The sequence below is a fragment of the Equus asinus genome, chromosome 29, assembly GCF_041296235.1.
Source record: "Equus asinus isolate D_3611 breed Donkey chromosome 29, EquAss-T2T_v2, whole genome shotgun sequence".
In the NCBI taxonomy this organism is placed as follows: Eukaryota; Metazoa; Chordata; class Mammalia; order Perissodactyla; family Equidae; genus Equus; species Equus asinus.
The window spans coordinates 15,398,410-15,423,755 of record NC_091818.1 but is presented as its reverse complement, the minus strand read 5'-3'; the positions used below and the strand labels follow the sequence as shown (position 1 = coordinate 15,423,755).

Sequence of the window (25,346 nt, the reverse complement as noted above, 5' to 3'; positions counted from 1 at the left end):
TTATCTGTTCCTAGAATGTGAACAACACAATGGAAGCTGAAACACTAAATACAGTTAAGAAGGCATTTTTGCAGAGCAAGTTTATAGAGTAATGGTCTTTTAAAATTTCCACTTGATGTTTCCAATTTTATGAGTGATTCATTATGTCACCATATTAAGCCAATTCACTTAACTACATGCAGTAGGAATCACTTCAGAAATTCCTTGGAAAAGATGACAGAAACTCTAGATTTGAAAAGCAACTAGTCTTTGCAAAGCACTTCTCCAGTCTTGGAATATATGACACTCTCTGTCAATTCCCAGCCCTCTTAGGCTAGGAGACTGCCTGCGTGTGGCCATGCTGTCTCAGTCCAGGTTAGCATTAAGGTAGAAATCTGGAATGATTGCATTGTTTCTGAGCATTGTCAGTATTTCTCCTAGGCACCCTTTAGGCTACACCTCCTCCCTTTTTTTTTAAAGATTGGCACTCCGCTGACATCTGTTGCCAGTCTGCTGCTGCTTTTCTTCTTCTCTCTAGAGCCCCCAGGACATAGTTGTATGTTCTAGTTGTGAGTGCCCCTGGTGCACCTCACTGTTTTACTTCCCTTATAATACGGGGTCCCCTACAGCTGTCGCCGTGGAAGGAAATATATTCCTAGATTAGGATATGGACACCTTTGATGGTAATTATTCCCTCTGCCACATAAACCCTGCGATTTTTTTACTTTTATTCCAGTTAAAATTTACATAAAGAAAACGTGCTTTTGGGTTGTGTTAACGTAAAGCACATTCTTAATTTTGTGACTGTACTCAGAGGTCACTGTTTTTCAGTATTCCAAGCGCTGAGGAGTATTTGAATTTTATTAAGGTACTCAAATTCGGGGGAAACTATTCTCTCCAAAAATCACCAGAGACCTGCTTTCAGTAGTATTGGGCCTTAGTTTTTGCTGCTTCACAGGTGTAATAAATATTGCAAAACTTCAGTTAGAATCTACCCTTGGAGTTCTGGAGCAGCACTGAATCTTACAAGTAGTTGAGAGAAATTGTATTTGTAGGTGAAGAAACAAGTTCTCTGACTATGATGGGTACGTGGAGAGGAAGGCGCGTGAGTGCGGAAAGCCCAGCGCCCTGTTTGCCGTGGAGGGCTGTGGCAGGCAGTCTTTATGGAAGGCTAGGGAGCACAGCAGCCACCCATCTGTCAGGTGTCAGGTGGCTGCGTGTTGCTGGGATGCTGAAAGCTGTGCCACCAGCGTTTCCAACACTAGCAGGGTCCCCCATGGTGGACAGGTTTCAGCAGGGCTTCTAGACTGAGACAGAGTAGGAAGAAAGACCTGGCCACCCACTTCCGAAAGCATTGGCCATGAACGCCATGTGAATAGCAGTGGAGCATGTCTGATACAGGCCGGAAGGTGAGAGGATGGCGCAGAAGTATGGGGCAGGTTCCGCTCTGCTGTCCACAGGGCACTAGGAGCCAGAATCCCACGGCACTAACAGCAAAAGGAGCCCACTAGAGATAGTGGGAGAAAAAGAGACACTGAGGATGAAAGTAAAGGCGAGGCGAGAGAGCAGAATGGTGGGGTCATTGTGGGGTGATTTTTGAGTCTGTCTCTGCAGGTCTGAGCTGTGGTGTACGTTATGACCTCACTGAGCACAGGGACTTCTATCTCAGTATCCCCTCAGATTAGCATAGCAGTTCTCAAACTTTTTGGTCTCAGGACCCCATTTACAGTGTTAAAAATTATTGAAACCCACATACATTGTTGGTGGGAATGTAAAATGGTGCAGCCACTGTGGAAAATAATTTGGCAGTTCTTCAAAAAATTAAACTAGAGTTACCATCAATTCCACTCCTAGGTATATGCTGGAGAGAATTGAAAAAATATATTCGTACAAAACTTGTACACAGATGTACATAACAGCATTAATGTAATAGCCAAAAAGTGGGAACAACCCAGATGTCCATCACTAGATGAATGGGTCAACAAAATGTGATATCTCGATACACATGGAATATTATTTAACTATAAAACATAGTGAGGTACTGACACATGCTGCAACATGGATGACTCTTGAAAACATTATGCTGTGTGAAAAAAGTCAGTCATAAAAGGCCACATATTGTATAATTCCATTCATATGAATTATCTACAATAGACAAATCCATAGAGACAGAAAGTAGGTTATTGGTTCCCGGGATGGAGAGATAGGAGAATGGCAGTGACTGCTCATGGGTATGGACTTTCTTTTTAGGATGATAAAAATGTTCTGGAATTGGATAATGCTGATGGTTGTACAACCTTGTGGATATATGAAAAACCACTGAATTTTTAAGTGGTAAATTTTATGGTGTGTGAATTAATATCTCAATAAAAGAATTCTGCACACCCCAAAGAGATTTTGTGTATAGATATTTATCATATTAGAAATTAAAATTGATAATTTAAAAATAAATTGTTTTAAAATAACATTATAGTATACCCATTGTATATTACTAATGTAAATAACATTTTTTACAAAAAAAAACTAAAGTTTCCAAAACAGAAAATTTGGTAAGAAGAGTAGTATTGTTTTAAATTTTTTACTATGTCTTTAATATCTCGCTAATAGAAGGCAGCTAGAATCTCACATGTGCTTCTGTAGTCGATCTTTTGTGATATGTTGCTTTGGTTGAAGTATATAAAGAAAATCCAGGCTTACACAGATGTGGTTGGAAAAAAGAAGAGTAATTTTCCTTTTTTCCTTTTGTTAAAATTTTATTTATTTTTCCAGTTTTGTTCAGATACAATTGACATACAGCACAGTGCAGTTTAAGGTGTGCAGCATGGTGACTTGACTTACATATACTGTGAAATGATTACCACAATAATTTTAGTTTACTATCCATTATCTTATATAGATACAAAAAGAAAAGAAGAAAAATGATGTTTTCTTTGCTTGTGATGAGCAGTTTAGGAATCGCTCTCAGCAGCTGTGTCCAGTGCACCACACAGCAGTGTTAGCTGGTCACCATGCTGCACACGACATCCCCAGGCCTTGGTTAGCTTAAAACTGGGAGTTTGCACCTTTGACCACCTTCATACAGTTCCCCACTGCCCATCCTGGCCTCTGGTAACCACAAATCTGATCTTTTTCTATGATTTTGTTTGTTTTTAGATTCCACACATAGGTGAGATCATACAGTATGTGTCTTTCTCCCTCTGACTTATTTCACCTAGCATATTACCCTCAAGATCTGTCCACGTCATCACAAATGGTACAGTTCCCTTCTTTTTATATGGCTGAATAATATTCATATATGCCACAACTTTTTCACCTGTCAGTGGACACTTAGGTTGTTTCCATGCATTGGCTGTTGGAAACAATGCTACTGTGAACGTGGGGGGGCAGATATCTCTTTGATGCAGGGTTTTTACTTTGCACATATACCCAGAAGTGGAAGAGCTGGATCATATGGTGATTCTATTTTTAATTTTTTTGTGGAACCTCCATACTGTTTTCCATAGTGGCTGCACCAATTTAGAATCCCACCAGCAGTGCACAAGTGTTCCCTTTTCTTTACATCCTCACCAACATTTGTTATCTCTTGTCTTTGATGATGGCCAGTCTAACAGGCATGAGGTAATATCTCATTGTGGTTTTAATTTGCATTTCTCTAATGATTAGTGATACTGGACACCTTTCATGTCCCTCTTGGCTATTTGTATATCTTCTTTGGAAAAATGTCTTTTTTACATCCTTTGCCCATTTTTAAATTGGATTATTTATGTTTTGGTATTGAGTTACATCAATTCTTTATACATTTCTGGATATTAACCCCTTATCAGATATATGATTTGCAAATGGTTTCTCCCATTCGGTAGGTTGTCTTTTCATTTTGTTTATCATTTGTTTTGCAGTAAAGAAGATTTTCGTTTGATATAGTCCTATTTGCTTATTTTCTGTTTTGTTGCTTGAGCTTTAGGTGTCGTATCCAAAAAATCATTGCCAAGACCCATGTCAAGGAGCCTTTTTCTGATGTTTTCTTCTAGGAGTTTTATGGTTTCAGGTCTTAGATTTAAGTCTTTAATCTGTTTCAAGTTAGTTTTTGTGAATGGTCTAAGATTGGAGCCTAGTTTTGTTCTTTTCCATGTGAATGTCCAATTTTCCCAGCACAGTTTATTGAAGAGACTTTTTCCTCCATTGAGTATCCTTGGCTGCCTTGTCAAGTCTTAGTTGACTACATATGCCCAGGTTTACTTTTGGGCTCTTGATTCTGTTCTCTTGCTCTGTGTGTCTGTTTTTATGTCAGTACCATACTGTTTGATTACTATAGCTTTGTAATACAGTTTGAAATCAACAAGTGTGATGCCTCCTGCTTTGTTCTTTCTCAGGATTACTTTGGCTATTTGGGATCTTTTGTGGTTTCTATAAATTTTAGGATTGTTTTTTCTATTTCTGTAAAAAATGTCATTGGAATCTTGATAGAGATTGTATTGAATCTGTAGATAGCTTTGGGTAGTATGGACATTTTAACAATATTAATTCCTCCAATCCGTGAACATGGAATACCTGGCCATTTATTTGTGTCTTACTTGGTTTCTTTCATGAGTGTTCTCTATTTTTCGGTATATGTATCTTTTACCTCCTTGGTTAAAATTATATGTAAGTATTGTTTTTTTTCTTGTGAGGAAAATTGTCGCTGAGCTAACATCTGTTGCCAGTCTTCCTGTATTTTATGTGGGATGTCACCACAGCATGGCTTGATGAGAGCAGTACTAGGTCCACGCCTGGGATCCGAACCTGCAAACCCTGGACCGCGGAAGCGGAGAGCATGAACTTAACCACTACACTGCTGGACTGGTGCCTAAGTATTTTGTTTTTGATGCTATTGTAAATCGTATCATCTCCTTTATTTCTTTTTCACATAATTCATTGTTAGTATATAGAAATGCTACTTATTTTTGCGTGTTAATATTGTATGCTCTAACTTTACTGGATTTGTTGATTATTTCTAACATTCTTTTGGGTGGAGTCTTAAGGATTTTCTATATATAAAATCATGTCATCTGCAAATGGAGCCAGTTGTACTCCTTCCTTTCCGATGCCTTTTCTTTCTTTTCCTTGCCTTGTTGCTGTGGCTGGGACTTACAGTACTGTGTTGAATAGGAGTGAGAGTGGACACCCTTGTCTTGTTCCTGATCTTAGAGGAGAAGCTTTCCACCATTTCCAGTTGAGTGTGATGTTAACTGTGGCAGTAGGATCATTTTTCTTATATAGCCTTTTTTACATAATATTAATCAATATGGATATTCTTTGATACTATACCTTGTATATATATATATACAACTTGACAGGTGGTAGTTTATTAGAGGTTAGTTGCAATGTGGAATCTGAAATCGTTTATTCTGTTACCTTAAAATTCATTGGTCTAGCTTATACTTTGAGTCGATTTTTTGCCCATGCAAGATTTGTAACATCATGCCTTAATCATGTGGAAAATATTGGTTTACTAAGTTGTGCAGATCTTCCAAATGTTGACCTCTTTCACCTATCTAGCCCCAGTCTGAAATTACATGTGATTCACCACTGATCTCATCAGAAAAGTCTTTTAATTATTGGGAAGCTTCAAAGTTATGTTGGCAGATATGAATTTTCCAGAATTCTAATTTCTAGGTGAAAGCTTGAATTTTATCATTGGCAATAAATTATTTGAAATAGCAGGCTCACTTTGTCAAACATTTTCTCAAAACTGGAGACATAGGCAAATCTGAATAACCATAGTTTGTCATTTGTTCTTGCAGGTAAAAATGATATTCCTTGAAAAAAAGGTGCAGTTTAGCTTACCACTCAGATAATTGACTTATGTGTAAGTGCTTTTCCTCAAGGTGACTGTTGAAACACTTCCCATTTTATCACACAGAATATTAAAAAGATACGTCCTCGGGGTCGGCCCGTGGCCGAGTGGTTAGGTTCGTGGGCTTCCCCTTCGGCGGCCCAGGGTTTCACTGGTTCGGATCCTGGGCACAGACGTGGCAGCACTCGTCAGGCCACGCTGAGGTGGCGTCCCACATGCCACAACTGGAGGGACCCACAACTAAAAATATGCAACTATGTACCAGGGTCTTTGGGGAGAAAAAGGAAAAATAAAATCTTAAAAAAAAAAAGTACTCAAGGGTGAAGATTTAATAACATTAATAATCTTTACTACTTCAGCAAGGGCATCTTTTCAGTGAAACTGGCCTTGTTTTCCTCAGTGAATGTGTGAGGTGAAGACTACAGTAACCACTGGTACAGTTTGGTGTCACTACCTTGGTTTATGCGAAGCAGGTGGCAGTTCTACCCACCGTTGCTCTTGTACCATTACTGCAAACATCAACACGGTAAAAAGGCAAAAACCTCTTAGGATTACAATGAACGTAGTTTTAACCTTGCAGACCCCCTGCAAGCTTCTTGGGGACCCCCAGGGATTCAGGGGTCATATTTTGAGACCACTGGACTAGGACATAGCAGATGTTAAGTACGTACATTCAACTGATATTATTGTTGTGTATTATAATTCTTTTTTTTTTAAAGATTTTATTTTTCCTTTTTCTCACCAAAGCCCCCCGATACATAGTTGTGTACTTTTAGTTGTGGGTCCTTCTAGTTGTGGCAAGTGGGATGCCACCTCAGCTTGGCCTGATGAGCGGTGCCATGTCTGCGCTGAGGATCCAAACCAGCGAAACCCTGGGCCACTGAAGCGGAGCGCGCGAACCTAACCACTCGGCCATGGGGCCGGCCCCATGTGGTTCTTTATTTATGGCTCTGTCTTCTTTGGTCCAGGTTCTTATCTGTTTGTCCCCAGTGCCGGACACAGTGTCCCAGAGGGAGTATGACGTGGATGAATATGTGATTAACGCGTGCCATCCTGTGGGCCAGGCTTGGAGGAGGGCATGTTAATAGCTGCCTCTTGTGCTGGATGTTAAGGTGAAGGAGGCTACTTTACTGGATGTATATGCTTTCTTGACAACTTTGATGTTGAATGGCGTTTTTTCAGGGGTGCCAGATAACTGAAGAACTTGCATATTTGACATTTGGCTGTTGGCGTCCCTCTCAGGGGTTTCTGTGGGTGACATTTGTGCTCATGGAGACATTTCAGGCAGGCGGAGTGTATGTGATTTCCAACAGTCAGCGCTTTCCAGGGGTTGGCCGAGGTGTCCATTTGGACGTGCAGCTGGAACAGGGACGCTGTGCAGTGGGAGTGCTGGCTGGCCTCTGCCCAGTGGCACAGGCACTTGGAGCATCAGCTGAGGCCGCTGAGACCTGGGGAGGCTGATAGCTCCTTGCCTCAGATCAGCCAGTGCCAAACCTGGACCAAGTTCCCTGCTTGCAGCTGATCCATTTCTGCATTGAGGCTGGCTTCTCAGTGCTTTAAGCAGTATTTTCTTGTTTGTTTCGTTTTGAATTTGATGACAGAAAGTTAGTAGTGGAGCCTTTACCTTAACGAGTTAGAGGGGGATTTTTGTACACTTTATCCCAACCTCGAAATCTGGATAAGTAACCTGGAGGTGACTGTTGTTATAGATTTTTCAAAATGGACATCCACTTGGCTTCTAAGCTTTTATTTATTACAAGGGTTGTTTTAAGTGGGAGAAGTTGCTTTCCTTTCTAAGAGGATTCTCTGTGGTGTGACCAAAATTCTTCTTCCAGGGGGCTCAGGAGTCGGAAGGGGACCCTGGATGTTGGCCTTGGTGGGTGTGATAAGACCTATCAATGTTTTACATCTTCAGTGTTTTTTACAATATTAAAGAAGAGATTTTGCGTGGCGTTAACCTGTTTGTATGGGTGCCTCCCTGGAAGGGGTTTCGGAGCCCTCTGTGCTTACTGCTTATGCTAGCGTAGGGTGTATATGTATTGAGGAGACTTAGGAGGGTCTTTTGGTTTGTCGTCCTTTTAGTGAACTCGTAGCTGCCCACAAAAGCCTTTAGAACAGAGACAGAAGGGAGCCAGAGACTAGAAGAGCAGAGCTGCGTGTTGGGGGAGGCAGCTGGAACCCAGGATGTGTTGAGGGAGGGGGGCTGCCACCTCCGAGAACTACAGGATGTGTAGACATTGCAGTTGTCAGTGTGCTGTGCCCTGTCCCGCCCCTTTTGACCCTCACCACGCTCTTACTAGTTAGTCAGGGAGGTGACGTTACTACACGTTTTATAGGTGTGGAAAATGAGACTCATAAAGGTCAGTGCAAAGTCATGTGGTTAGTCAGTGGTGGAATGGCCACCAGTCCGCAGGCCTTCTTGTTCCTAATGGGTGCATATTTGTTTGTGACCACACTAGGCTCCTTTGTTAGTGAGAGAGGTTTCTTAGGGCCAGAGTCAAGGGCAACATTGGAGGAGCTGGTGTGCTAAGTGCTGGCCTTCCATCAGTCTTGGATTGAGTCAGAAAGAGTGTACAGGGTCTTTTATTTGTGGGAGATGCTGTGGCCACTCTGAAGATGTAGGATGGACCCTGCCCAAAGTTTGGTTTGCATGTCAAAGGATGAGGAGGCCACGTGCACATCAAGAGATAGGGAAAGTCTTATTACTCATGTGGTGAAGCTTTGTGGGGGAGCCCAGGGCAGGCTCTCAGGCAGGTTGGAAAGTGAGTTGAGAGAGCAGGGAAAGGCGACAGGCTTGGCCTTTATTGTGTTTAGAGGGGGAGGCTGGCGGAGGGCTTCCTTGCTTGCCTGTCTGGGCTTGGATGGTTTGAAGGTCCTGCATGTGCCGAAGCACATGCCCTGGGCTTGCTACCAGTGTGCTCAAATTTAGGGCAGAAAGGGAAGTGGGGATGGTAGGGGTTGAAAGCTGTCAGCAGTCACCCATCAGAAATGGAGCCAGATGTGTTACAGGCCAAGACATCTTTCTGCAGGGACCCTTTGGTTCCAGGGGAGTGAGTCAGTGAGCTGCTGGAAGGACTCATGGACTAAGCTAGGTTGTAATGCGGCGTGATCTCAGCTCGAAGTAGCCTGTGACTCCATGCTGCTTTGCCCACGAGAATGTTAGGCCTTTCCGCTGATTTAGAGTGTGAGCCTGTTGGGAACTAAGGGAAATGTGTGGGGAAAGAGGAGAGAGTGGTGGAGAAGGCTGTGAGTGCAGGGCGTGGCTGTCTTTAACTGAGAACTCTGCCTCGCTTCTCTCTGTCCCCCTCCCCAGCCCTGTTTTACCCTGGGAGGTTTAGGCAGAAAGTGGGTCTGGGCCAGCAGTGGGCGTTGCTGCCTGGTGGAGGATGTGTAATCCCGTTTCCCCACACAGGAGTGGGACCTTGGCCTGTCCCCTCCAGGACGTTTGGCAGCCATCAAGCTGAAGGTGTCCCAAGGGGCAGGGGACGCAGCGGAATGCAAAGGAATGGTAGGCTGTAGGGCGAGGCCTGCTTTGTGCTAGGACTTTCTTTCTTTTTTTTTTTTTTTCCTGCTTTATCTCCCCAAATCCTCCCTGGTACATAGTTGTATATCTTAGTTGCTGGTCCTTCTAGTTGTGGCATATGGGACGCCGCCTCACCGTGGTCTGACGAGTGGTGCCATTTCCGCGCCCAGGATCTGAACCCTGGGCCGCTGCAGTGGAGCGTGCAAACTTAACCACTCGGTCACGGGGCCGGCCCCAGGACTTTCTGCTCTTGGAAGACTCTCGGTTGTACCCGGAAGACATGTTTTGGAAGCCAGTGAGACGTGGACTCTAACAGACTACCGTGTAGTCACATGTTTTTAATATTAGGGAATTAGAACATTGAATGATGTCCAAGTCGAGCAGTCTGTTCTGGCACTTAAAATGTGCTGCTTTTCAGTGGAGGGCAAGACGCTGCTTTGAGCGTCGCTTGGAGGTGGAAGAGGTGTGTGTTTGTGGTTTTTCAGAAGGTGGCTTCACTGGGGCCACTGTCGTCTATCAGAAACACATGCTTTTGACTCCTGTGATGTTTTCTCAAGTCTAATTATGCCATTTCCCAAGGTACTGGAATGTTTTTTCCCTTGTTTGTGGTCTGTCTGAACTTCGTCTGTCGTCTTACCATTTTTACGTAACTACCCATGTTGTGTATGTTCAGACCAGCATTCTGTTCCAGCTCGATGAAGCTGTGTTTGTCTGCTCATAGGTGTTTTCCCTGGTTTAAAATAGATTCTGCAAGTTCTGCTGTGAGATTTTAGTCATTTGTTGGTTTGTACGGTCAGCAGACAAGTTCTGAATGCCCCTTCTTCCATCGTGTGAATGTAGGATTTCCCCAGCCAGCCTTAGAGTTATTGTGTGTACTGCGTTCCATTCGTGCAGTGTTGTTGATGTCTCCCTCGCTCAGGAACAGGCCCCGTCTGTGTCTTTTGCTGGTCTCTGACCCGCGAAGCGGGAGAGATTCAGGTGACTTGGTGGGCCAGGCGTCAGTCTCAGACCGTGGAGGGCTTGGACCTGGAAGTGCGGTTCCTTTCTGGCTTGGGTTTTGGAATGAACGCCTGGAGTAGTCCCACGTCCGGTTGTTGAGGCGTCGATCATGCAGTGATGGCTCTCGGCGCTGACTGACGGTCAGAGCTGTTTTCTGGATGTCCTTCCCGTTCAGCCTCACTCCTGATGTCCACCTGGGAAATGAGCCCCCTTCAAATCTGGGATAGCTCATGGGGCTTTAGAGCCCAAAGAGACCGTCGAGATGCTGATTTCTCCCCTGTTTTTATGTATATAAGGAACCTGATAATTACAAGTAAGTTCATTTATTTTTTTTGAAAAATTTTAAAAATATGCAAAATTAAAGAGAATAGTGCAGTGAATCCCTACATATTCATCATCCAGACTCAATAATTTCAGGATATAGCTGCCTGTTTTGTCTGGAGCCCACAGCTCTGCCTTCCTTTATGACCTCACTGCAGCCCCAGGGAGCGGGGATTAGTATATCAGGCCCAGAGAGATGTAGTGACGTGCCCAGGGTCACACAGCCTGCAGCTGGCCTTCAGAGTCCTGACCCTCACCACTGCACTGCCTGCAGAGGTTTCCTGACTTGTCTGATGTGCAGGCTAAACTGGAGGTCTTACTACTTCATTGTTTCTTTTATGATGATGTTTTGGTGACCTTTCTCTTTCCATGAAACTTGTGAGTACCGTTGTAACCCTGCTGGGCAGACTGGCGTGCCCAGTGTCGAGTGGTGGAAACTCTGCTCTGCTTCAGGGATGAGGGGTGCATTGTCTTTCGGGAATTTAGTAACAATAATAAAACCATCTGAAAATTCGTCTGCAGAGTCTAAAAGTCTAGAATTATTCCTGCAATTCTAAACAATGTCAGTGATAATATATTCCTCCAACAAAAATCTTTTGTTGGTGTGTGTTCTAAATAGTTGCTATGGTAACTTGAGTTTTAATAATATATATGTTAGCTTCAAATGAGCACTTTTCAATTCTTTAATAGACATTGTATGCTACATGGAAGTTAGATCAGAGACTCTAATTAGACAGCTGGCCCCCCACACATGGGCCCTCAGCTAAGCGCGTTCATTTTGAGAGACGATTTTTAAGAGTTAGGAATTGTTCAGACTTGCTTTGGACATTCTCCTCGCAGTTAACCCCTGTGGTACTACGTATTTCTGCATTTAAACAGTAGATTTGAAATGAACAATGATAGGATTTTTAAAGTTTATAATTCTGTCATTCTCTGACCACTTGGAGTTTTTATTTCTGCTTAAAAATTAAAACAGTGGAACAGTGCAAACCTTGAGGTGTAATACTTTTGTTTGGTAAGTGCAAATTTTAGTATATACATGAAATGTTTTACTAAATTTGCATAATATATGTAAAGTTGAAGTTTATTTCAAAATTGTTTTAATCCTAGAGAACAGATCAAGAAAATAATTTTTGATTTTTACATAGCTATTACTGAAATAATTTTTTATATGAGGAGAGTGTGTTAAAAAATGATCTTTTCTGGGGCCTGCCTGGTGGTGTACCGGTTAAGTTTGTGTGTTCTGCTTTGGTTCCTGGGGTTTGCTGGTTTGGACCCCAGGCATGACCCTACACACTGCTTGTCAAGCCATGCTATGGCAGCGTCCCATATGTAAAGTAGAGGAAGATGGGTGGGGTTGTTAGCTCAGGGCCAGTCTTCCTTACAAAAAGAGGAGAATTGGCAGTGGATGGATGTTAGTTCAGAGCTAATTTTCCTCAGGAAAAAAAAAGATCTTTTCTAGGTGTTGAATACACTAGGTATGCCATGGTAGGTAGAATGCTTTTTCTGTGTTTCATCTGTAAGTGAGCAGATTGAGAATCTTTCATACAAGCACCTGGAGCCTGTGGCAGGATAGGAAGAAGGATACGCACAAGCATTACTTATACTTAGGGCTTACTCTGCCAGAAATTGCTGGCACTTGGTACACCTTTATCTCACTGTCACTTGATGAACTTCCCCCAGGCCTCTTTTCAATGCCGGCAGCTGTGAGACGGAGGGTGAGAGCTCCCGCAGGGCCTGCTGGGCCTCTCAGCTTTGAAGCATGTGGAGAATGAAGGATGCAGAAGGTGATGCAGAGGCTGCTCTTGGGAGGGGCTGGCCGAGACTCAGGCTGCGAGACTTCTGGCTCCTCTGCTCTGACCTTCAGCGTGGCTTAGGGCAGTGGTCCTTACTGGCTTTGACCCCAGCGGCGTTTGGCAAGGTCTGGAGACACTTTGAGTTGTCACAGCCAGAGGGGAAGTGCTGCTGTCATCTAGTGGGTAGAGGCAGGGCTGCTGCTAACTGTCCTGCGGTACACAGGACAGCCGCCCAACCCCCACGACAGAGCTACCCAGCCCCAAATGTCAGTAGCGTTGAGGTTGAGAAGCTCTGACTTAGGGGAAATCACTTAAACTTGCTTAGCCTGCTTCCTCCTTTCTTCAAAATGGGGAAAATAATGGTACTTTTCTCATAAGGCTGTTGTGAAAAACTATGGAAGATAACACATTTAAGAGCCCAGCTGTTGTTGTTTTGTTGTTATTATAATAATTTTGATTAACTTAGTGAAAAAACACAAAGGATGAAGCAATTACTGTGGTGATGCGCTCAAGACCAGTAGAAATACTGTACTCTTTACATCCTTTGTACTGTGAGTGGATAGTTACGCTTAGAATAATGACCTTGAATCAGGAATTGAACTGGAAACCACTTAGAAACATTTTTAATAGAAAATACTGTTTCTGGCCAAATGCTCCTTTGTCAATATTTTCCATACTGGTCTGATGATAAGTCACTGGGGGTACTCTTCCCTTGAAGATGTTGATCAGGAAGTCAGAGTCGTGGGGCCTGGGAATCCTCAGTTTTAACAGTAGTCCTAGGTGATTCTTAAGATCAAGCAAGTGAAGGGGAGGAAGACATGTTTTCTACCCACTCTAGGTCCCTCTGGCTGGGCTACAAATTAAATTCACATGAGACGGAATAACAAGAGAAGATTGAACAAAGCTTGGTAACTTGCATACATGGGAGAGACTCAGGAAAACTGAGCCACTTGCCAAAATGGCAGAGGTTCTCAGTTTAAATACCACCCTCAGCTAAAGACAAAGGAGGATGTTGGGGGTGGGGAGTCAGTTAGGGGAGATTACCAGAAAAGCACAGTAAACAAGAGTAAAGTTATTATGCAGATTTAAATCCTTGCCTTTGGCATTGATGAGAGTTTCTAGAGATAAGGTCATCCCCTCTTCTTTCTGGTACAGAGGGAGACGCCTTTACGGATGGAGATTTCCTTTACAAATGTAAATGTCTCTTAACAAAGAGTAACTTCTACTTCTCAGTTTCTCTCATGTCTGCAGTTTTTCAAAGTAACCAGCCCAAAATAATCCTCATGCCAAAGAGACATATCTTGGGGTGGCCGATTCCATTCCCCCACACACGTGTGGGAAACAGTCCTTTTAGGTAGGGAAAAGGTTCCTTTGTCAAATAGGCCTGGGAACCCCTGGCTTAGCCTTAAGCAGATTTCTTTCCTATAGCACTTTGCTGAGCCTTAATGTGATAAATTGCATTATGCATTGTGGAGATTGGGAGTAAGAATGTATAATGTTAGGGAACATTTCCCAAACTTATTTAACTATGGATTCCTCCCTCTGTTAAGCACACGGTAGTATGATGTTCCACAGACAACACTTTCAGAAACAATGAATTATAACAACTCACTCTCTGCAAATTCTAGTTAAAGGAGGGTTTCCTGTTAGTGTTTCCGTAGGATAGATATCTAACTGTGGCTTAGTAATGTCCTGGAAGATGAGTAGGTGGGAGGGACCCTGCGGTGGAGGGTCGCTGCAGATCAGACTCACTGCAGTGGGCCGTGGACACTGACTGAGTCCCTCTGAGTCTGTGCACTCACACACGGGACGGCTGGAGTCACAGCCTGTTCCTAGGGTGCTCTCAGCTTGGGTCTGTGGGAGGAACCTTCCTTAGGAAGTGCTTCTGTGGGCTCATAATGGCAGCAGTCCCGCCCTCAGAGAATTCTCTTGGCTCCTCCATGCATGCCTCGGGAGTGTTATCTAATTTCTCCCCTCTGTCCACACCCAGGTTTGTCTCGGGAAGTTCCTGCCAGTTTCAGGTGACTGATGGCTTCCTTTTGGGCCACCACTTCAGCTAAGGGCAGTTATCTAGGAGCTCATGTTAGTGCAGCAGGTCAGATCCCCGGCCTTTGTTCCCCACATGCGGATGGAACGCGTCTGTACGTTACAGTGCTCACAGCAACGAGAGAGCCGCAGAGACCCAGGTGTGTAATAGCTGTAGGCCTGCTGAGAATTGATTGTGGCCAATAATTTGGTTATGTCTTTCATTATTGTAATTTGAAAATCTTAAATCTGAATTATACAAATACATGAATTTAAAAATTGGAGTATTATAGATAAAACCTAGAGCTCTAGTTTATTCCTTTTAATTGCTATACAACATTCAGTTGTATCCTTATACTCCAGTTTATTTACCTATTTTCCTGTTTTTTGCTAACTACTAATTACTACACATATCCTTGCCATAAACGTTTTGCACATGTCTCTTTGGGCATATGTTTTCATGTTTTTATAGGATAGATACCTGGAAGTGGAGGCATTGGGTCTTAAAGGCAGATGTTTGTAAAACATATATAAACTTCAAATTAATACACTTTTATTCCTTAAAGTTTTTCACCCTGATTGGCAGACAGTGAAACCAGGAGTGCGGGATAGGAGTGATCCCTCCCTCCCCCAGGCACTGAAGGGGTCCATGGTCTGTAGAGAATTTAAAACAATGATAAAGCTAACTAAAGTTCAGCCAACTTGTTTTTTTAATTGCCACCTGTCTCCTATTGTAAACAATGTCAGTAACAAAATACTCTTCCCCCTAGATCTTTTGTTGGTCTAGTTTCCAGATATTTGTTGCAGTAACTGTTGAGGCTTTTGTTATACTTTAGTAAACATTCTGTTCTACACAGAGGATAACTATTGTACATTGGCTCCATACCTGTGGATGAAGTTGTGAAATAAGTTTATAATGATTATCATCTGGAGCTCACTTTGGGCATAGTTTATGTCTCCAACCCCTGTGGTCCTGCCGTGTTGAATGGTGGATTGAAATCAGCAAGTATAACACACTGATTGTACTTCTGTCATTCTGTGTGACCGCTGGAGTTTTTATTTGTATTTAAAATTTAAAACAGTGAAACAACTTGAAAGATAATATTGTTGTTTGGTATCTGCAAATTTTAGTTTATACATGAAGTGCTTTGTCAGCAGTTTTCCAAAGTGGAATGTATACTCCTAGCAGCAAAATTTGAGAATTCCAGTTATTCCACATCCTCACCAGCACCTGATATTTCTTTTTAAACAAGCAAATTTAGTTTCATTGCAGTCCTCCTAATAGCAGATAAAATAGTTTTAAAACCCAGTTGTGCTTTGCAATGTGCGTCATCAAAACCATCCAATGTAGATCCGTGAATGAGAAAACTGCGGTCTCTCCTTCCAGGAGTGGGTATTTAGGTATTTAGTTGAGAGTGACAGTGGCCCTTTGCTGAGCCACTTGAAGGTGCAGGGGAGGAAGAGAATTCCTCTACCTACTCTAGGTCCTTCTGGCTGATCTACAGATTAAATTGGCATGAGACAGAATAACAGGAGAAAATCAGACAAAGCTTTCTAACACGTGTACGTGAGAGAAACGCAGGAAAATTGAGCAACTCGCCAGAATGGCCAAAGCTGCCACCTTAAATACCATCTTCAGCTAAAGGTGGAGGAGGGTGCTGAGGGTGGTGGTTTGGGGCTTCAGAGGGGAGGAAGGCAATTCACATGGAGATGGAAAAGCAAATGTTTGGTAGATGAGAGTGGGCTTGGCAAGGACCCTCACAGTCTACAGATACCCAGAGTTATCTAAGGTGATGGCCTGTCCTGGGGACAGGCCTTTTATCTTAAATTCTTTTAGGCAGTTAGGGGGAAGGTCAAAGTTTCTTTTAGAGTCTTTTGTTGTTAAAAATAAACTGAAGAGACACATTTTGAGGTGGCTAATTCTGATCCCCCACAAAAGAAAAAAGGTTAGCATTATACTGTCAGTTTTAGTGACCATGAAGACATAATTTATAGACATAAATATGTGAGTGGTAAACATCACTACACATCTGTACTAGTGTTTCTCGTAAGTGTTGTAGGGGAGGAAGACATTTCCTCTTCCCAAATGTGGGTTCGTCTGGCCAGAGAACGAATTAAATTCACATGAGACAGAATAGCAAGAGAAAATTAAACAAAGCTTTATGAGGAACCATGGCCCGGGGCCTTTCTTCCCGAAGGAAGAAAGGGCACCGAAGAAGTGGGGTGCACAGAGTGGTTATATACCCCCAAACAGGGTGTTTCACATGTGATTGAAATGTCCCTCCCACAATAGTCACAAGATTGCCCTGTGGCACAGTGCTTTGTTGGACACAGCAGATAGTGGTCGGCTATCTCGGAGGGCGTAGCAGGAGGCAAGTCTATCGTCTGGAGCTGGGCGGCCACAGGTGAGCACAGCAATCAGTTCCTAGCCTAAGGAAAGATGCTTAATCCTTAAAGAAATGCCAGCGTTGGGAGGGGGAGGGAAGTCAGTTACAGGAGGTTACCAGAGAAGCACAATAAAATGCAGATTTTAAGTCCTTGCCTTTGGTATTGATTAAGAGTTTTTAGAGAGAAGGTCATCTCCTTTCTTCTTCCTGGTACAGAGAGGGAGCCACCTTTTACAGACAGAGATTTACCTTACAAGTGTAAATGTGTCCTAGCAAAGGGCAAGTTCCATTCCTCAGAGCCTCCTTCCCTGTCCCAGTTTATCAAAAGCAATCAGCCTCCAATAATCCTGATGCCAAAGAGACATATCTTGGGGTGGCCAATTTCAGGTCCCCACAGTGTCTTGTTCCTTTGTCTGTATATTTGTTCTCAACTGCCTGATTAAAATGAGAAATAGAGGATTAGGAACTGGTTATGCTTTTGGACCTCTGGATGTGTAATTCCATTAGATTTGGCTGAAAATGTGTGTCATGTTCCTGTAAAGAAGAAAGCTGGTGATGTGGGTTGCTTTCCTTGGTGTTGTCTGGTTGAGAAATCATTCATCACATTCTGTGAACTTTTCTTTCTGTATCTTTGTGTCATGTTGGAGTCTGTGGAGCCTTATTATCCTTACTCACTCCTTTTAACCTTGGGTTAGAGAGAAGGCGGATCTGGGGTGGAAAGCGATCCCAGGAGAGCAGGTTAACTTTTTCATCTCAAAGGTCTCTCTTGGGGGATCTGTACTGGTCATGGTCATATATTTCTTTCCCCTTTAGTGTTCCAAGGGGTTGGAGGAGCTCCCATAAGAAAACGTAAGGTTGGAATGAGTGGTGGTGGTGGTTCTGTAGAAATGAAGAGGAGGCTGCTCCACGGCTGAGACGACAGCCAGCCGGAAGCTGGAACAAGACTGCCCACTGCTCTGTTTGGCACAGATGAGGGACGAGGATGGTGGAATGGGGAATGGCTTTAATCGGTCTCTCAGTCAGATGCAGAGTTGACGTCAGGTGATAACTCTAAGAAGAGAGGAGTAGATACTGAAAAGAAAGAAATCAAGAAAGGGGAGGAGGGAAGTACACACTCAGTGTTCTTGAAAGTGATTATGGGCGTACAGGTTGCTTTTCATTCAAGGACTTACTGTGGGCAGTTTTTAAGTTCAAAAAACAGGAAAAAAATTTGTATTTTGTGTAATAAATTTAGTAATTAATATATAGCACGTAGAATTAGGCATTTTCCTCCTGGGTAAACTTGCCGCCAAGATCCGCGAGATAATATTTAAAGCCACAGATCATTGATGGAGTCCGAACACAGCTGTAGTATTCCATGGGAGGCCTGGCTTTCTTGAAAATGAGCACAGTAGGTGTGGCCCTTCCCCTCTGGCCTGTCTCCTGAGGTGGTGTCCCCTGAGGCTGGGATCCAGCCCCTTTGTGCTTTTTCTTGTTCCTTTAGTGTTTCAGAATGTCAGGTAACTTTGGGCCATTTCTGACTCTTCTGGAGAGCAATTCCACAGGAGCAGACTCTCTCTGGCGTCAGGCCAGTGTTTGGAAGATGATTCTGCAGCTTTTCCTGTATCACATTTAAATCTACTGCTGCACAGTAAGCTGTCTTTATGGTCTCTATTGATGAAGGCTGAAGCAAAATAGACTCTGATGGCAGCATTTCAGAAGGCCTCTGTGAGCGCTTGTTTATATGGCACTTAAGTGTGCAGGGTGCTGGTGCTGGCAGAGTAGTTGTGGCCTTGTACTGACGAGTGCTTTGTCTCCCAAATCGCAGCTCTTTTGGCTGGAGAGTGTATGAAGGGTGTTTTAGGAGCAGGCACTAGAGACATCTTACAACACGATGAATGGGTACAACTGGGTACAACTCAGTATTTGCGTTTCTGCATCGAGCATCGAGGTTTAGTGGCTTTGCTCTCCTTGCTGGTGGAGCATTGGTAAGAATGAGCTTCTGTTTTCACATATAAATGATTGCATTTCCACCCAGAGGGCTCTATTTTCCAACTGAAGGGCCCTAAATTTCTGTTGCTGCCATTACAAATTACTACATCCTTTGTAGCTTAAACAATGCAAATGTATTATCTTACAGTTCTTCAATTCAGAAGTCTGACATGGGTACTACTGTTACCTCCCAAGGGGGGTCATCTGCCCACCGCAAGACGTGCTGATAGTCAGGAGGCAAACGGGTAGGAGAGAAAGGGTTTTATTACTTACAGCTTGCTAGGCAAGGGGGAACATGGCTGACTTGTGTCTGAAAGAACCATCTTACAGAACAAAGACTACAGGCCAGTTTATATATGGGGCTGGTCTGGGGGTGGTAGTGGGGGTGAGTGGGAGGCAGCTGCTCTCCAGGGCGGGACAGACATCTGGTCCCAGTTCCTGACAGTCCTTTGTTTTACTGGATATGCATCAGAGAATGGAGCAATGCCCTATACCCTGATCTTTCGGTCGTCATTGATGATGGCTATCAGCGTAGGCTCTCTGCCCAGGAGTCATCACATTCCTAAGGAACTCAAAAGAACAACGTTATCATCTTAAAGCAGCTGAGAGGGGCCACAAAATCTACAGAGCATGTCTGGGCTGGTTAATCGGAGGTCATTCAAAGTTACAATATAGTTTCTTCTCTACAGTGTGGCTTCCCTCATGTCAGCCTTGTGTTGAGCCAGTATCTTACAAGGCTGAAGTCAGGGGGTGGTAGCACATTCTGGAAGCCCTAGGGGCGATCCTATTTCCTTGCCTTTTCAGCTACATTCCTTGGCTCACGGCCCCTCCTCTGTCTTCAAAGCTAGCAGACTAGCATCTCTGGACTCCGCTTCTGTCATCACACCTTTCTTTCTCTTCTGCTTCTCTTTTCCACTTTTAAGTGTATTATATTGGGTCCACTCAGATAATCAGGATAATTTCCCTGTTTTAAAATCAGTGTGTTACCCCACAAAGGGCACGATCTACTCACCGCGAGACAAAAGCCAATCGTCAAGAGGCAAGATGGTGGCAGAGAAAGGGCATTTTATCACAGCTCACTAGCAAGAGGGAAGACAGCCGACTGATTTCTGAAAGAACCATCTTCAGGGGACACAGAATCTTGAAGGAGTTACGTAGGCCAGTGGGTTCTAGGGGAGGTTGGGAATGTTGACCCTCTGGTGTCACAGACTGGGAGTCGAGTCCCCACACCAGATTGCTCAGTGTCATTGATGACGGCTATCAGCATAGACTCTGTTTGGGGTCATCACATTCCTAAGGAACTCAGGACGAAGTTATCCTCTTACACAGCTAGGAGGTCTATGTACAAGCAGGGGCCGTAAAATCTACCGAATAGGTGGATCTCTCGGAGGGTGCGAACCCAGCTGGGTCAGTCAGTCAGAGGTCATTCGAAGTTACAGCATGGTCTCTTCCCTACAGTATGACCTCCCTTATGTCAGCCTTCTGTTGAGCCTGTTTCAAGTGGATTGCAACCTTAATGCCATCTGCGACTTTAATTCCCCTTGCCATGGAAGGTGACATATTCACAGGGATTAGGATGTGGACATTTTTAGGGCCATTATTCTGCCTACCACAGGCTCTTTCTCTGTTTCCGTAGTACTCTGATCTGTACCAAGTAATATAGAAGTTACCTGTTTACGTATATTGTACTCCTCCTAATTTCACACGCTTCCTGAGGGCAGGCACTGCCTGTTTCATCTCTGAATTCCCAGCATCACTGTGGCGCCTGGCGCACAGAGAGGCTGCTCCGTGTTTGCCGAGCTGATCAGAACTGTTTCAACCCTCGTTTTATTTATGAACAAACTAAGAGCTAGGGAATTCTGATTTTACAGCAAAGCAGTGAGAACTCAAACCTTTTTATCTCTTAACTTCTGTAAAGCCATTAAATGCAAGGCTCAGAAGACCTGCGTGTCCAATAAGAATGCATTATTTTTCTCTTCTCTCGTAAAGGCATCAGCTGATGCTGGTCATGAGCCCGAAACCAAATGGACAAACTGAATCACCATTTGTGTATCTGAAGACTGCTCTCTAAACGGAGAATATCAGTTAGTAATAAATCAGCTCAGCATTTAGTGGATGGAAGATGAGGAAAATCGCATACCAGACAATCACTGAGAACTATCAGATTCTATTTGTAAAAATAGAGCCTATAAATTAAATCAGCACAGAGCATAATTTGATCTTGCTTTATCTGATGGCTGAATTTAGCGAACTTCTTGTCAGTTAATTTTGACTTTGTCTAAATGCCCTTTGTGTTGCCTTTCAAATACTAATTAGTAGGAGGCAAAGCCAGGATGGAGAACCAGCCCAAAAAACTTGCCCAGGATGCCTTGTGAGGCAGCAGACAGTATCCCCACCTCAGGAGCAGGAATGGCAAGAAAACCCACATTCTTTTGCTAGACTGACAAACGTGTTCAGGTGGTTTTAAAATGGAGTTGCACATCTGTTGCATTTGTTTTGGTATTTGAAATTTTTTATTTCAAAGCTAGCCCTAATGAAAACAATAGGTTTTCTTCAGTTTTTATTTAAATGCTGGTTGTTTTGAGTATTTGCCTGCACATTTGGTTTTGGTGTGAGCCAAAGGCTGGCAGTTGTCAGCTGAGCAGAGGGCTCCCTTACTTCTGCCTTACTTCAGAGCCTTTGGAGCTTTCTGGGCCCTCAGTCTCATTTCCCTCTGCTCCCCATCACATGCCCAGCCAGGTCTCGCCTTCTCTTCTCTTGCTGTTCCTCAGCCCAGCACACCTACCATATATGCATCTCAGACCCTCAGGGCCTTTGTAGTTGACAGTATGGTGTAGGGCAGTGGGTTTCAAACTGTTATTTAGTTTTTGAAGTGTTGAAACTGCTGTATTTTTTAAAAATGATGTCTTAACGTCTTAACGCAGATTCTCAAGGTAAAATGGACTAATGTGGACTGCTTAGGGTGATTCTGAATGGAACCCAGAGCCTGCCCTGCCCAGGGTTGGGGCCTGAACACAGTGTTCATGGGTCCCTCTGGCGACCCAGAACCCAGCTGGAAAATTCCTGGCATAGTGGAAAGAGCACAGACTCCATTACTTACTAGATGTGTGACTATGGGCAGGTCACCCTAGTTGTCAGTTGTGTCATTTTTAAAATGGAAATAATAATACCTACCTCACTGGGTGGTTGCAAGGAGTAGATGAGATCGTGCTTGTCAGGAGGTCTAGCAGGTTCTCTGTAAATGGTAGCCTCAGGTGTTGCTTTTGAGATTGTCCTCCTTTCTGTTGTCCCCCTGCTCCTCCTCATCTTCTTTTTCCTCTCATCCTCTCCTCTCTCCCCTCCTACTCCTGTTTTTATCTGTCATTCCTTCATGGCCTCGCTAGGACTGGCAGAGTGGGCCAAGACAGGGTCCCTGTCCTGAAGGAGCTTACAGTTGAGATGGGGCTAAATGCTTTAAACAATAATTTAGGCAGTGCTGCAGATAGAATATCCTGTGGGCTCATCAAGGATGAGGTCACGGCCAGCTGGGGGTCTGGGACGGCTTCAGAGGCATTGAGATTAGAACCAGATCTTAAAGTGAGTTAGGATTTCCATAGAGGTCAAAGGGGCACGTTCTGGTGGAGGAATGAGTAGAGGAAAGGCGAGGGGCAGGAGAGTACGGCGCATGTTTAGGGGCCCCTTTGGCTGATAGGAGTGTGCTTGTGGGAGAGCAGAGGAGCAGGTGAGGAAGACCTCGGATCCCAGGCTGGTCCTGCAGAGCTGTGGCGTCAGAGCTGTGTGTCACAGAGTAGTGAGTGGAGAAGTGAGCTGACAGGTGACGTGACTGCTGGGGAGAGAGAGCATGGGACAGAGAGGCCAGGAGGGCTTTGCTGTGGCCGCCGCAGAGCCTGGCCCAGGTGTTTGGCGTTGGGCTCCCTCTCTGCCCTGTTGCAGTAGTCTCGATCCCTCTGCCGGTAGTCCTGAATAAAGTCTGCCTGCCTGTTTTAACAGGTGTCAGAATAATTTTTTTTTAGCACAGGCCCAGTGGGGAGGTGCTCTAATAAATGCTTGACAGGTTGAATTGACTTGTAGCAGGTAGAGGGAATGATCAAGTAGCAGTATTTTCTCCCCTGCTGTCCTGGGCTTTTTATTGGCCTTGTCATGAGGGTGTCTGTGCCTTTTATTGATTCGGAGAGAAGTTGTGGCCTTGCTCGTCGGGGATGCATGCCTGTGAGTCGGGGTGAGTTGGCATTGTTTAGCTCTTCTGCTCCCTGCCTTTCTTTTTCTTTAGCCCACTTACTGTCCGCTGTCTCTGCACCTGTCTCCTCCACGTTTCGCTTGCTCGTAGGCTGTTTTGGGAGAGCTTATGTAAAGGATGGTGTTGACCTGAAGGCCTCATCCAGCTAGTTTTCGCCTCCCTGATGTTTTTCTGACATCTTCTCTTCTCTGGTTCTCAAGCCGTTCTCTATGAAGAGGCAGCTGACCAGGTGAGCTAAGGCTGAGAGCTTGTGTGCATTTATTAAACTTCAGGCCATTCTCTCCAGCCTCTGAGAGTGTGGCACCGGTTTCATTTGGTAAGTCGAGTCAGAAGGACAAGGGGTGACGAGTGTGTGTGTTGACGTATGAGAAAGCAGTCTGCACTGAGACACGGGTATGACTCTTTAGATGGGCAGAATGAGTGAGTTGAGCCTCTTTTTGGCAAAAGTTTGCTTCAGTGAACCTGTTACTTTGTTCTCCAATGCTCAGTGCCTCGTGTGTGTGCACCACGAGGGAAGTGCGCCACTCACAGTAGTAGATGTCTCTCCTTTTCCACGAGCTGTGAAGTGTGGGAGAAAGACATATCCTCTATCTTCGTGGTCCTTCTGGCCGGGCTATGAATTAAATTTACATGAGACAGAATAGCAGGAGAATATCAGAGAAAGCTTTATAACATATATACATGGTAGGCACTCAGGAAAACTGAGCAAATCGCCAAAATGGTGGAGGCTCTCATCTTAAATACTATCCTCAGCTAAAGACAAAGGTGGATGTTGAGGGTAGTGGTTTGGGATTTCAAAGGGGAGGAAGACAATTTACATGGAGATGGAAATGTAAATGGGTCAACTACAGACGGTGTGACCTGAGAGACAGTTTACATTGCATTAGTTCACAGCAGCATTGCTTACAACAGCTAAATGTGGAAGCAACTCAAGTGTCCATTAACAGATGAAAAGATTAAGCAAAATGTGGTGCACACATACAGTGGAATATCATTCATCCTTAAAAAGGAAGCATATTCTAACATATGCTACAACATGGATGAACCGCGAAGAAATATAAACCAACCATAAAAAGACAAACACTGTGATTGTTTTGATTCCACTTATATGAGGTACTCAGAGTAGTCAAAATCACAAAGACAAAATAAAAGGTGGTTGGCAGGGACTGAGAAAAGGGGAGAATGTGTAGTTATTGGTTAAAAGGCATAGAGTTTCAGTTTTACAAGATGAAAAGATTTATGGGGATGGATAGTAGTGGTGGCCACACACAGCGTGAATGTACTCAACACTACTGATCTGTACACTTAAAAATGGTTAAGATGGTAAACTTATGTCTATTTCACCACAAGAAAAAAAAAGAACGAACTCACAGAGTGAGTTTTCATTATCGTGTTTAGTTTTCCAAGGCACAGAATCACAGTGTTTAGTAGAGAGTCCTGAGGTAGCTGGTGGTCTAGTGGTTAAGATTTGAATAAAGAATGCCCTTCAAAACTGCGGGTGAGTCAAACATGAGAAATCTGCCCTAAAAACAAAACGAAAATCCTGGACGAAAAGGCAAAGTAGTCATGGATCCCATGCTTCAAATATTAACAAGGATCTGTGTGAGAGCACACCAGGAAGCTCAGGCCCACTGAAAGCCACCTGCAGCAACAGGGCACATGGCCATGCAGTCATATATTTCAATTTAAGATCTGATTCTTAAGCCAATCAACCTTAATTTAAAGGCTCCCTCCTTCCGGGAACAGGCCCCTCTCTTTTAAATTCTTTTAGGCAGTTTTGGGGGGAGTCAAATTTTCTTTTGGAGTCTTTTTTTTTTTTTTTTTTTAAGATTTTGTTTTTTTCCTTTTTCTCCCCAAAGCCCCCCAGTACATAGTTGTGTATTCTTCGTTGTGGGTCCTTCTAGTTGTGGCATGTGGGACGCTGCCTCAGCGTGGTTTGATGAGCAGTGCCATGTCCACGCCAGGATTTGAACCAACGAAACACTGGGCCGCCTGCAGTGGAGCGCGCGAACTTAACCACTCGGCCACGGGGCCAGCCCCCGGAGTCCTTTGTTTTTAAAATTAAGCCAAAGGGACACATTTTGGTGTGGCCAATTCTCGTCCCCCCCAGTGTACAAGTGTCTCTTGGAGGTTCTGCTTTCAGTGCTTTTAGATGTACACCCAGAAGTGGGATCATATGGTAATTCTATTTTTAATTTTCTGAGGCACTGCAATACTGTTTTCCACAGTGATTGTACTGTTTCACATTCCCACTAACAGTGCACAAGGGTTCAAA

At 43.9% G+C, this 25,346-nt stretch overlaps 1 protein-coding gene across 5 annotated transcripts in view; it reads left to right on the top strand.

Moving 5' to 3' along the window:
* CCNY (cyclin Y) overlaps positions 1 to 25,346 on the top strand; it is a 205,633-nt gene that overhangs the window by 33,387 nt on the left and 146,900 nt on the right. Inside the window, exon 1 of one of the 5 annotated variants that reach the window (XM_070500905.1) lies at positions 10,226 to 10,647. The exons of 3 other annotated variants lie outside the window; for them this stretch is intronic. In XM_070500905.1, coding sequence (XP_070357006.1) covers positions 10,521 to 10,647 — 127 coding nt within the window. In that variant the 5' untranslated portion in view covers positions 10,226 to 10,520. Of the gene's footprint in view, positions 1 to 10,225; positions 10,648 to 16,784; positions 16,882 to 25,346 lie in introns of those variants that run through there. One more of the 5 variants, XM_070500907.1, reaches the window with a different exon arrangement.